The 12,215-nt window shown below is 52.4% G+C and overlaps 1 protein-coding gene across 3 annotated transcripts in view; it reads left to right on the top strand.

Moving 5' to 3' along the window:
• The window catches only part of zfyve26 (zinc finger, FYVE domain containing 26), a 108,278-nt gene that overhangs the window by 88,996 nt on the left and 7,067 nt on the right, over positions 1 to 12,215 (top strand). For all 3 annotated transcript variants that reach the window (XM_055865599.1, XM_055865598.1, XM_055865597.1), the window contains exons 36-42: positions 2,505 to 2,726; positions 3,186 to 3,383; positions 5,741 to 5,958; positions 7,398 to 7,554; positions 8,744 to 8,803; positions 9,976 to 10,158; positions 12,117 to 12,167. In XM_055865599.1, coding sequence (XP_055721574.1) covers positions 2,505 to 2,726; positions 3,186 to 3,383; positions 5,741 to 5,958; positions 7,398 to 7,554; positions 8,744 to 8,803; positions 9,976 to 10,158; positions 12,117 to 12,167 — 1,089 coding nt within the window. The remainder of the gene's footprint in view (positions 1 to 2,504; positions 2,727 to 3,185; positions 3,384 to 5,740; positions 5,959 to 7,397; positions 7,555 to 8,743; positions 8,804 to 9,975; positions 10,159 to 12,116; positions 12,168 to 12,215) is intronic.

A 12,215-nucleotide genomic window follows, 5' to 3' on the forward strand; every position in this document is an offset into this window, starting at 1 on the left:
CTTAACGTTCCCACATTACACCTAGTCTTCGGTCTTAACGTTCCCACATTACACCTAGTCTTCGGTCTTAACGTTCCCACATTAGACCTAGTCTTGACGTTCCCACTCAACAGTAGTGCACTATATAGGGAATAGGGTTCTGGTCAACAGTATTGTACCAACTAGTCAGTGGGTTGTCTAGTCAGTGGGTTGTCTAGTCAGTGGGTTGTCTAGTCAGTGGGTTGTCCAGTCAGCGGGTTGCCCAGTCAGTGGGTTGTCTAGTCAGTGGGTTGTCCAGTCAGCGGGTTGTCTAGTCAGCGGGTTGTCTAGTCAGTGGGTTGTCCAGCCAGTGGGTTGTCCAGCCAGTGGGTTGTCCAGCCAGTGGGTTGTCCAGCCAGTGGGTTGTCTAGTCAGTGGGTTGTCTAGTCAGTGGGTTGTCCAGTCAGCGGGTTGTCTAGTCAGCGGGTTGTCCAGTCAGTGGGTTGTCCAGTCAGCGGGTTGCCCAGTCAGCGGGTTGCCCAGCCCCAACAGTCCTGCTAGAACAGTTTGTCCTTTGTTAAATTATTGCTTCATACTGAACAGATGTTGAGTTATTAGCTTGGCTACAGTGAAGCTTTATACTCACAACAAATACACTGAACAAAAATATAAACACAGGTAAAGGTAAAGTGTTGGTCTCATGTTTCATGAGTTGAAATAAAAGATCCCAGAATTGTTCCATACACAGAAAAAGCGTATTTCTCAAAACAAATTGTCCAAAAAGGTGTTGACATCCCTGGTTGTGAGTATTTATTCTTTGCCAAGATAATCCATCCACCTGACAGGTGTGGCATATCAAGAAGGTGATTATACAGCATGATCATTACACAGGTGAACCTTGTGCTGGGGGACAATAAAAGGTCACTAAAATGTGCAGTTTTGTCACACAACACAAAGCCACAAATGTCTCAAGTTTTGAGGAAGCTTGCAATTGGCATGCTGACTGCAGGAATATCCACCAGAGCTGTTGCCAGAGAATTGAATGTTAATTTCTCTACCATAAGCCGCTTCCAATGTCGTTTTAGAGAATTTAGCTGTACATTCAACCGGCCTCACAACCGCAGACCCGCGTGTATGGCGTCATGTGGACGAGTGGTTTGCTGATGTCAACGTTGTGAACAGAGTGCCTCTTGGTGAGGTTATGGTATGGACAGACATAAGCTACGGACAATGAACACAATTACATTTTGAATGCACAGACATACCGTGACGAGATCCTGAGGTCCATTGTCGTGCCATTCATCCGCCACCATCACCTCATGTTTCAGCATGATAATGCACAGCCTCATGTCACAAGGATCTGTACACAATTCCTGGAAGCTGAAAATGTCCCAGTTCTTCCATGGCCTGCATACTCACCAGACATGTCACCCATTGAGCATGTTTGGGATGCTCTGGATCGACGTGTATGACAGTGGGTTCCAGTTCCCGCCAATATCCAGCAACTTCCCACAGCCGTTGAAGAGGAGTGGGACAACATTCCACAGGCCACAATCAACAGCCTGATCAACTCTATGTGAAGGAGATGTGTCCCGTTGCATGAGGCAAATGGTGGTCACACCAGATACTGACTGGCTTTCTGCTCCACACACCAAGCTCTGAGACCAACATAGCATATGTGTATTCCCAGTCATGTGAAATCCATAGATTAGGACCTAATGAATTTATTTTAATTGACTGATTTCCTTATATGAACTGTAACTCAGTAAAATCTTTGAAATTGTTGCATGGTGCGTTTATATTTTTGTTATATTTTTGTTCAGTATAGAAGGTGGCCTAGTGGTTAGAGGGGGGAGGCAGGTAACCTAGTGGTTAGAGCGTTGGGCCAGTAACCGAAAGGTTGCTAGATCGAATCCCCGAGCTGACAAGGTCAAAATCTGTCGTTCTGACCCTGAACAAGGCAGTTAACCCACTGTTCCTAGGCCGTCATTGTAAATAAGAATTTGTTCTTAACTGACTTGCCTAGTTAAATAAAGCTAAAATAAATAGAAACAGGTTGATCTGGATATAAAGAGACATTATGTAACACTGTCACTAGGTTATGCAACCAACCAACCACCCTTTCTGTTGTTGTACCATCATTCACTGTGTGTTTGTTTCTCCCTCTCCGTCTCTCTCGCTCTCCGTCTCTCTCGCTCTCTGTCTCTTTCTCCCTCTCTCTCTTTCTCCCTCTCTCTCTTTCTGTCTCTCTCTGTCTTTCTGTCTCTCTCTTTCTCCCTCGCTCTGTCTTTCTCCCTCTCTCTTTCTCCCTCTCTCTGTCTTTCTGTCTCTCTCTTTCTCCCTCTCTCTGTCTTTCTGTCTCTCTCTTTCTCCCTCTCTTTCTGTCTCTCTCTTTCTCCCTCTCTTTCTCCCTCTCTCTGTCTTTCTGTCTCTCTCTGTCTTTCTGTCTCTCTCTTTCTCCCTCTCTCTCTCTTTCTCCCTCTCTCTGTCTTTCTGTCTCGCTCTGTCTCTCGCTCTGTCTCTCTGTCTCTCGCTCTGTGTATCAGTCTTTCAGTGAGGACATCCTGTGGTCTCTGAGGGAGCTTGAGGAAGCTCTTTGTGAGCCTGGAGGATCAGTGGACTGGCCAGAGGGGGGTCAGGGTCAGGGCAGCAGCCTGTATCAAGAGAGCTTGTACTACCTGTCCAGCTACGGGACTCACCTGGCCCTGGTCTCCTTCCTGATGAGACACGACAACATGAAGGGCGCCCTGCAGCACCTGCTCAGCAAGGTCAGGGGTCAGAGGTTAGGGGGTCAAGGTTTAGGGGTCATGACGGGTTCAGTGGTTAATAATCAGGGGTTAGAGGTCATGATTTGGCCCTGGTCAGCTTCCTCATGAGACATGACAACATGAAGGACGCCGTGCAACACCTGCTCAGCAAGGTCAGGGGTCAGAGGTCAAGGTTATTAATGGTCACGGAGATCTTATCTTATTACTGTGAACTTCAAGGTCAATGCTATTTTATTTTGTTGTTGTTGTATTAAGGTGGAGCCAGGTTGTCATGATAAATAAGAAATGATTTAAGTGATCTGCCTGATTTTAAAATAAAGAAGGTATTGTGGTCCTTCGAGCCGGATCGCATCGGTTGTCCTGGAACTGTATACTCAAACCATTTATAGATATTAGAAACCTATTCATCACCAAGGGGACACGAGTTCAACAGTTGTCCCTCCCTCCATGGCCCTCCAGGAATGTCCAGAGGAGGTGTTCCTGGAGGGCATATTGCAGCCCAGTCTGGAGAGGGGTCGTCTGGGAATGCTGCAGGGGTTACTGGAGACTCTAGATACAGACCTGGAGGTCTGCAGCCGATACCTCCTGTCCTCCTGTCAACTGCTGCAGCGGCGGGGACACTTCCACACACTATACCAGCTACAACAGTTCATGATGGTTAGTCTGTCCTCCTTCCACCACCCCTCATCTCCTCTCCTCCACTCCCCCACCACCCCCCTCTCCTCTCCTCCACTCCCCCACCACCCCCCTCTCCTCTCCTCTCCTCCACTCCCCCACCACCCCCCTCTCCTCTCCTCCACTCCCTCCCACCACCCCCTTCTCCTCTCCTCTCCTCCACTCCCCCACCACCCTCCTCTCCACCACTCCCTCCTACCACCCACCCTCTCCTCCACTCCCCCACCACCCTCCTCTCCTCTCCTCCCTCCTACCACCCCCCATCTCCTCTCCTCCTCTCCCCCACCCCCCCTCTCCTTCCCTCCCCCACCACCCCCCTCTCCTCTCCTTCCCTCCCCCACCACCCCCCTCTCCTCTCCTTCCCTCCCCCACCACCCCCCTCTCCTCTCCTTCCCTCCCCCACCACCCCCCTCTCCTCTCCTTCCCCACCACCCTCCTCTCCTCCTCTTCCCCACCCCCCTCTCCTCCTCTCCCCCACCACCCCCCTCTCCTCTCCTCTTCTCCCCCATCACCCTCCTCTCCTCCTCTCCCCCACCACCCCCCTCTCCTCTCCTCCTCTCCCCCACCACCCCCCTCTCCTCTCCTCCTCTCCCCCACCACCCTCCTCTCCTCTTCTCCCCCACCACCCCCCTCTCCTCCTCTCCCCCACCACCCTCTTCTCCTCCTCTCCCCCACCACCCCCCTCTCCTCCTCTCCCCCACCACCCTCCTCTCCTCCTCTCCCCCACCACCCCCCTCTCCTCTCCTCCTCTCCCCCACCACCCTCCTCTCCTCTTCTCCCCCACCACCCCCCTCTCCTCCCCCTCTCCTCTCCCCCACCCCCTCTCCTCCCCCCTCTCCTCTCCCCCACCCCCCTCTCCTCCCCCCTCTCCTCTCCTCCTCTCCCCCACCACCCCCCTCTCCTCTCCTCCTCTCCCCCACCACCCTCCTCTCCTCTTCTCCCCCACCACCCTCCTCTCCTCTTCTCCCCCACCACCCCCTCTCCTCTCCTCTTCTCCCCCACCACCCTCCTCTCCTCTTCTTCCCCACCCCCCTCTCCTCCTCTCCCCCACCACCCCCCTCTCCTCTCCTCCTCTCCCCCACCCCCTCTCCTCCCCCCTCTCCTCTCCCCCACCCCCCTCTCCTCCCCCCTCTCCTCTCCTCCTCTCCCCCACCACCCCCCTCTCCTCTCCTCCTCTCCCCCACCACCCTCCTCTCCTCTTCTCCCCCACCACCCCCTCTCCTCTCCTCCTCTCCCCCACCACCCCCCTCTCCTCTCCTCCTCTCCCCCACCACCCTCCTCTCCTCCTCTCCCCCACCACCCCCCTCTCCTCTCCTCTTCTCCCCCACCACCCTCCTCTCCTCTTCTCCCCCACCACCCTCCTCTCCTCTTCTCCCCCACCACCCTCCTCTCCTCTTCTCCCCCACCACCCTCCTCTCCTCTTCTCCCCCACCACCCTCCTCTCCTCTTCTCCCCCACCACCCCCCTCTCCTCCTCTCCCCCACCCCCCTCTCCTCCTCTCCCCCACCACCCTCCTCTCCTCTTCTCCCCCACCACCCTCCTCTCCTCTTCTCCCCCACCACCCCCTCTCCTCCTCTCCCCCACCACCCTCCTCTCCTCTTCTCCCCCACCACCCCCTCTCCTCTTCTCCCCCACCACCCCCCTCTCCTCCTCTCCCCCACCACCCTCCTCTCCTCCTCTCCCCCACCACCCCCCTCTCCTCTCCTCTTCTCCCCCACCACCCTCCTCTCCTCTTCTCCCCCACCACCCTCCTCTCCTCTTCTCCCCCACCACCCTCCTCTCCTCTTCTCCCCCACCACCCTCCTCTCCTCTTCTCCCCCACCACCCCCCTCTCCTCCTCTCCCCCACCCCCCTCTCCTCCTCTCCCCCACCACCCTCCTCTCCTCTTCTCCCCCACCACCTTCCTCTCCTCCTCTCCCCCACCACCCCCCTCTCCTCTCCTCTTCTCCCCCACCACCCTCCTCTCCTCTTCTCCCCCACCACCCTCCTCTCCTCTTCTCCCCCACCACCCCCCTCTCCTCTTCTCCCCCACCACCCCCCTCTCCTCTCCTCTTCTCCCCCACCACCCTCCTCTCCTCTTCTCCCCCACCACCCCCTCTCCTCCTCTCCCCCACCACCCCCCTCTCCTCTCCTCCTCTTCTCCCCCACCACCCCCCTCTCCTCCTCTCCCCCACCACCCCCCTCTCCTCCTCTCCCCCACCACCCCCCTCTCCTCTCCTCCTCTCCCCCACCACCCTCCTCTCTAGAATAAAGAACTGAATAGCAGTGCAGCCCCTTTATAAGATAATAAGATCTGAATCTGATTAGAAATAGAATGACCCTCTCCTCCCTCCTGTCAGGACCACGTACGAGCGGCCATGACGTGTATCCGGTTCTTCACCCACGGCGTCGTGTCCTACGTACAGCTGGGAGACCAGCGGAGATGGCTGGTTCGGGCCAAGGAGCACCTCAGAACCTACCTTCAGGAGCAACAGGGAACACGTACCAACAGCACTAACAGGAAGAGGAGCACCTCTAACTCCTTCAGAAAGAAGATGTCTTCTAGTGATGTGTCCAGGTAAGACTAGAGGGGCCGGGGTGTAGAGGGGCCGGGGTGTAGAGGGGCCGGGGTGTAGAGGGGCCGGGGTGTAGAGGGGCCCTGAGTCTAGAGGGGCCCTGAGTCTAGAGGGGCCCTGAGTCTAGAGGGGCCCTGAGTCTAGAGGGGCTCTGAGTCTAGAGGGGCCCTGAGTCTAGAGGGAGGCAGAGTCTAGAGGGAGGCAGAGACTAGCAATTCAAACGTTTAGACGGCTGAAGCAAGCATACACATTTTCTTCAGGAAATTTACCTTTTTACCTCATGTATATATCCAGGTGGTGGTGACAGCCATCTTCACGTGACCATAACTGAACCATTTCATAGTGCAGCCATCTCCTTTCTAACCTGTACCCCCTCACATTGACTCGGTACCGGTACCCCCTCACATTGACTCGGTACCTGTACCCCCTCACATTGACTCGGTACCGGTACCCCCTCACATTGACTCGATACTGGTACCCCCTCACATTGACTCGATACCGGTACCCCCTCACATTGACTCGGTACCGGTACCCCCTCACATTGACTCGGTACCGGTACCCCCTCACATTGACTCGGTACCGGTACCCCCTCACATTGACTCGGTACCGGTACCCCCTCACATTGACTCGGTACCGGTACCCCCTCACATTGACTCGGTACCGGTACCCCCTCACATTGACTCGGTACCGGTACCCCTGTATATAGCCTTGTTATTGTTATTTTATTGTTCGTTTTTATAATATTTTTTACTTTAGTTTAATTAGTAAATATTTTCTTAACTCTATTTCTTGAACTGCATTGTTGGTTAAGGGCTTGTAAAGTAAAAGGATGTGACCATAACTGATTTAATTGTGTAGTGTGGCCATCTCTCCTGAGCAGTGTGCCTGTAGTGTGGCTGTAGTGTGGCTGTAGTGAGGCTGTAGTGTGGCTGTAGTGTGCCTGTAGTGTGGCTGTAGTGAGCCTGTAGTGTGCCTGTAGTGTGCCTGTAGTGTGGCTGTAGTGAGGCTGTAGTGAGGCTGTAGTGTGCCTGTAGTGTGCCTGTAGTGTGCCTGTAGTGTGCCTGTAGTGTGCCTGTAGTGTGCCTGTAGTGTGCCTGTAGTGTGCCTGTAGTGTGGCTGTAGTGTGCCTGTAGTGTGCCTGTAGTGTGGCTGTAGTGAGGCTGTAGTGAGGCTGTAGTGAGGCTGTAGTGAGGCTGTAGTGAGGCTGTAGTGAGGCTGTAGTGTGGCTGTAGTGTGGCTGTAGTGTGCCTGTAGTGAGCCTGTAGTGTGCCTGTAGTGAGGCTGTAGTGTGGCTGTCGTGAGCCTGTAGTGTGCCTGTAGTGAGGCTGTAGTGTGGCTGTCGTGAGCCTGTAGTGTGCCTGTAGTGAGCCTGTAGTGAGGCTGCAGTGAGGCTTTAGTGTGGCTGCTATCATGTAACATTCCCCTTTGTTTTCTGAACCAGACACATGAACACTATAGAGCTCCAGCTGGAGGTGACTCGGTTCCTGCATCACTGTGAAACATCCAGCTCCACGCTTGCCCTCACCCCCTCTGTCTCCTCCAGCACTCCTCCCACTCTGTTCGGCCCCAGCGCTATGAAGATCGATGTAGCCTGCAAGGTGAGCCTGCCCCCTGCAAAGCTTCTCAAAGATAGGGAGTAGTGCACTATATAGGGAATAGTGCACTAGACGGGGGTGTTAGGGCACTAGACGGGGGTGTTAGGGCACTAGACGGGGGAGTTAGGGCACTAGACGGGGGAGTTAGGGCACTAGACAGGGCACTAGACGGGGAGTTAGGGCACTAGACGGAGAGTTAGGGCACTAGACGGAGAGTTAGGGCACTAGACGGAGAGTTAGGGCACTAGACGGAGGGTGTAGGGCACTAGACGGAGGGTGTAGGGCACTAGACGGGGGGTGTAGGGCACTAGACGGGGGTGTAGGGCACTAGACGGGGGTGTAGGGCACTAGACGGGGGTGTAGGGCACTAGACGGGGCGTTAGGGCACTAGACGGGGGGGTGTAGGGCACTAGACGGTGGGTGTAGTGCACTAGACGGAGATTTAGGGCACTAGATGGGGAGTTAGGGCACTAGACGGGGGGTGTAGGGCACTAGACGGAGGGTTAGGGCACTAGACGGAGGGTTAGGGCACTAGACGGGGGGTGTAGGGCACTAGACGGGGGTGTAGGGCACTAGACGGAGGGTTAGGGCACTAGACGGAGGGTTAGGGGACTAGACGGGTGGTGTAGGGCACTAGACGGGGAGTTAGGGCACTAGACGGGGAGTTAGGGCACTAGACGGGGGTGTAGGGCACTAGACGGAGAGTTAGGGCACTAGACGGAGAGTTAGGGCACTAGACGGGGTGTGTAGGGCACTAGACGGGGGGGTGTAGGGCACTAGACGGGGGGTGTAGGGCACTAGACGGAGGGGTGTAGGGCACTAGACGGAGGGGTGTAGGGCACTAGACAGGGGGCGTTGGGGCACTCGGCGGGGCGTTGGGGCACTCGGCGGGGCGTTGGGGCACTCGGCGGGGCGTTGGGGCACTCGGCGGGGCGTTGGGGCACTCGGCGGAGAGTTAGGGCACTAGACGGGAGCGTTAGGGCACTAGAGCACTAGACGGAGAGTTAGGGCACTAGACGGGGGCGTTAGGGCACTAGACGGGGGAGTATAGCATGCCACTTGGGCCATGAAACAGAATGGTAGTGTCTTAAGTACTTGTGCTATTAACAGATCGGTTTGATGTTGTTAACAGATAACTCAGTGAATAATATGGGGCTACATCTGACATCGTGTCATTGCATTTACATTGCAGGTGATGTTGGGAGGAAAGAACATTGAGGAGGGGTTTGGTATTGCATACCGAGTCATACAGGTAAGAGACGTTATTCTCAGTGATTTCCGGTATGGCGATCAGGAGGAGGTGGATACGTCTGGCATTTCCTTTCTTTACTAAAACATTAATCTTAAATAGAAAATACCTCGACTTTAAAGTCAAGAAATAACTGAAACGTTATGTTATGGCAAATACTAGATATAGAGACCGAAACACAGAGAGGAGTAGCTGTCGGCTCGACTAGAATGAGTTTAGAGAAACAAGAGGACCGTGGACCAAGTAACTGACGACTCGACTAGAATGAGTTTAGACAAGCAAGAGGACCAAGTAACTAACAACTCGACTAGAATGAGTTTAGAGAAACAAGAGGACCATGGACCAAGTAACTGACGACTCGACTAGAATGAGTTTAGACAAGCAAGAGGACCAAGTAACTAACGACTCGACTAGAATGAGTTTAGACAAACAATAGGGCCGTGGACCAAGTAACTGACGACTCGACTAGAATGAGTTTAGACAAGCAAGAGGACCAAGTAACTAACGACTCGACTAGAATGAGTTTAGAGAAACAAGAGGACCGTGGACCAAGTAACTGACGACTCGACTAGAATGGGTTTAGAGAAACGAGGACCAAGTAACTGACGACTCGACTAGAATGGGTTTAGAGAAACAAGAGGACCAAGTAACTGACGACTCGACTAGAATGAGTTTAGAGAAACAAGAGGACCATGGACCAAGTAAATGATGACTCGACTAGAATGAGTTTAGACAAGCAAGAGGACCAAGTAACTAACAACTTTTAGATTTGATATATATTATAAAGTTAAACAACAAAACAGATATTTGACAGAATTTGGAAGACCTAATGATGATCACCTTGGGGGAATGTTTTGAAGAGTGGGCGTTTTTTGTGTTTGTTAAAAAAAGATTAAACTAATTGTAAAAAAAAAAGAAAAAAAAAAGAAGGGGGACCCCCCCCCCCCCCTCCCCCACCCCTGCATATATTATTATCAGTGTCAACATGTTCACTACCGTTCCAAAGTTTGGGGTAAGAAATGCCCTCGTTATTTGAAAGAAAAACCTCTTTTTTTTTGTCCAATAAAATAAAAACAAGGACATTTCTAAGTGAACCCAAACTTTTTGAACGGTTGTGTACATTATTTATTTGTTAAAACATGAAACATCGTTTTTTTCTCCTCTCCTCTACTCAGGACTTCCAGCTGGAAGCCTTGACGGTGTACGTGCGTGCGGGCCAGAGGCTTGTGCGCCAGCGTCAGTACCGGGCCGTGCGCCAGCTGCTGAAGTGTGTGGGCGAGTCGGGCACCGCCACCAAGAACGACTGTGATGTCATCATACTCAGCTGTGTCTCCATCGCAGATAAGGGGCCCACAGACGTGAGTTACACAGATAAGGGGCCCCACAGACGTGAGTTACACAGATAAGGGGCCCCACAGACGTGAGTTACAGATAAGGGGCCCCACAGACGTGAGTTACAGATAAGGGGCCCCACAGACGTGAGTTACAGATAAGGGGCCCCAGAGACGTGAGTTACGGATAAGGGGCCCCAGAGACGTGAGTTACGGATAAGGGGCCCCAGAGACGTGAGTTACGGATAAGGGGCCCCACAGAAGTGAGTTAGATAAGGGGCCCCACAGAAGTGAGTTAGATAAGGGGCCCCACAGACGTGAGTTAGATAAGGGGCCCCAGAGACGTGAGTTAGATAAGGGGCCCCAGAGACGTGAGTTACACGGATAAGGGGCCCCACAGACGTGAGTTACACGGATAAGGGGTCCCACAGACGTGAGTTACACGGATAAGGGGTCCCACAGACGTGAGTTACACAGATAAGGGGCCCCACAGACGTGAGTTACACAGATAAGGGGCCCCACAGACGTGAGTTACACAGATAAGGGGCCCCACAGACGTGAGTTACACAGATAAGGGGCCCCACAGACGTGAGTTACACAGATAAGGGGCCCCACAGACGTGAGTTACACAGATAAGGGGCCCCACAGACGTGAGTTACACAGATAAGGGGCCCCACAGACGTGAGTTACACAGATAAGGGGCCCCACAGACGTGAGTTACACAGATAAGGGGCCCCACAGACGTGAGTTACACAGATAAGGGGCCCCACAGACGTGAGTTACACAGATAAGGGGCCCCACAGACGTGAGTTACACAGATAAGGGGCCCCACAGACGTGAGTTAAAGATAAGGGGCCCCAGAGACGTGAGTTACGGATAAGGGGCCCCACAGACGTGAGTTACGGATAAGGGGCCCCACAGACGTGAGTTACGGATAAGGGGCCCCACAGACGTGAGTTACAGATAAGGGGCCCCACAGACGTGAGTTACAGATAAGGGGCCCCACAGACGTGAGTTACAGATAAGGGGCCCCACAGACGTGAGTTACAGATAAGGGGCCCCACAGACGTGAGTTACACAGATAAGGGGCCCCACAGACGTGAGTTACACAGATAAGGGGGCCAATCTCTTTTAAATAAATCAGTTTACCATTTACCAGTGGTGGAAAAAGAACCCAAATATCATACTTGAGTAAAAGTAAAGATACTTTAATATAAAATGACTCAAGTAAAAGTGAGTCACCCAGCAAAATACTACTTGAGTAAAAGTCTAAAACTATTTGGTTTTAAATATACTTAAGTATCAAAAGTAAAAGTATAAATAATGTCAAATTCCTTTAAATGAAGCAAACCAGACGGAACCATTTTCTTGTTTTTTAAATTTACGGATAGCCAGGGGCACGCCCCAACACTCAGACATAATTGAAGCAAGTGTGTTTAGTGAGTCCTCCAGATCAGAGGCAGTAGGGAGGACCAGGGATGTTCTCTTGATAAGTGTACGAATTAGGCAATTTTCCTGTCCTGCTAAGCATTCAAAATGTAACTAGTACTTTTGGGTGTCAGGGGAAAATGTACGGAGTAAAAAGTGCCTACTTTTCTTTAGGAATGTAGTGAAGTAAAAGTTGTCAAACATATGAATAGTAAAGTAAAGTTCAGAAACCAAAAAAAAACGACTTAAGTAAAAAATACTTTAAAGTAGTTTTACTTAAGTAGTTTACACCACTGCCATGTACAGCCTTCAGTAGGGCATTAGTCCTTTAGTAGTCTACAACACTTTAATTTGTGAAATGTTGATAGATACCACATATTATAACCCTTATATTGTAAGACATCATAAAGGCTAATACATGCTTATAATAAGTTCATAAAGCGTTATAGCTGCCAGTTGTCAGTAAGATGTTACCCAATAGTGTACCAATCACAGCCTTCCTCGCACTGTCACTGTCTGAGATGGTGTTAATACAGTTTTGTTTTGTCTTGATGAAGGCCAAGGAGTTGGAGTGTCTCATTCTGGAGACAAAGAGCACAGAGAACAAGGTAGGTAACCTCTCCTCTCCTCTCCTCTCCTCTCCTCTCTCCTGTCCT

This window comes from Salvelinus fontinalis, chromosome 16 (genome assembly GCF_029448725.1).
Source record: "Salvelinus fontinalis isolate EN_2023a chromosome 16, ASM2944872v1, whole genome shotgun sequence".
Classification (NCBI taxonomy): Eukaryota; Metazoa; Chordata; class Actinopteri; order Salmoniformes; family Salmonidae; genus Salvelinus; species Salvelinus fontinalis.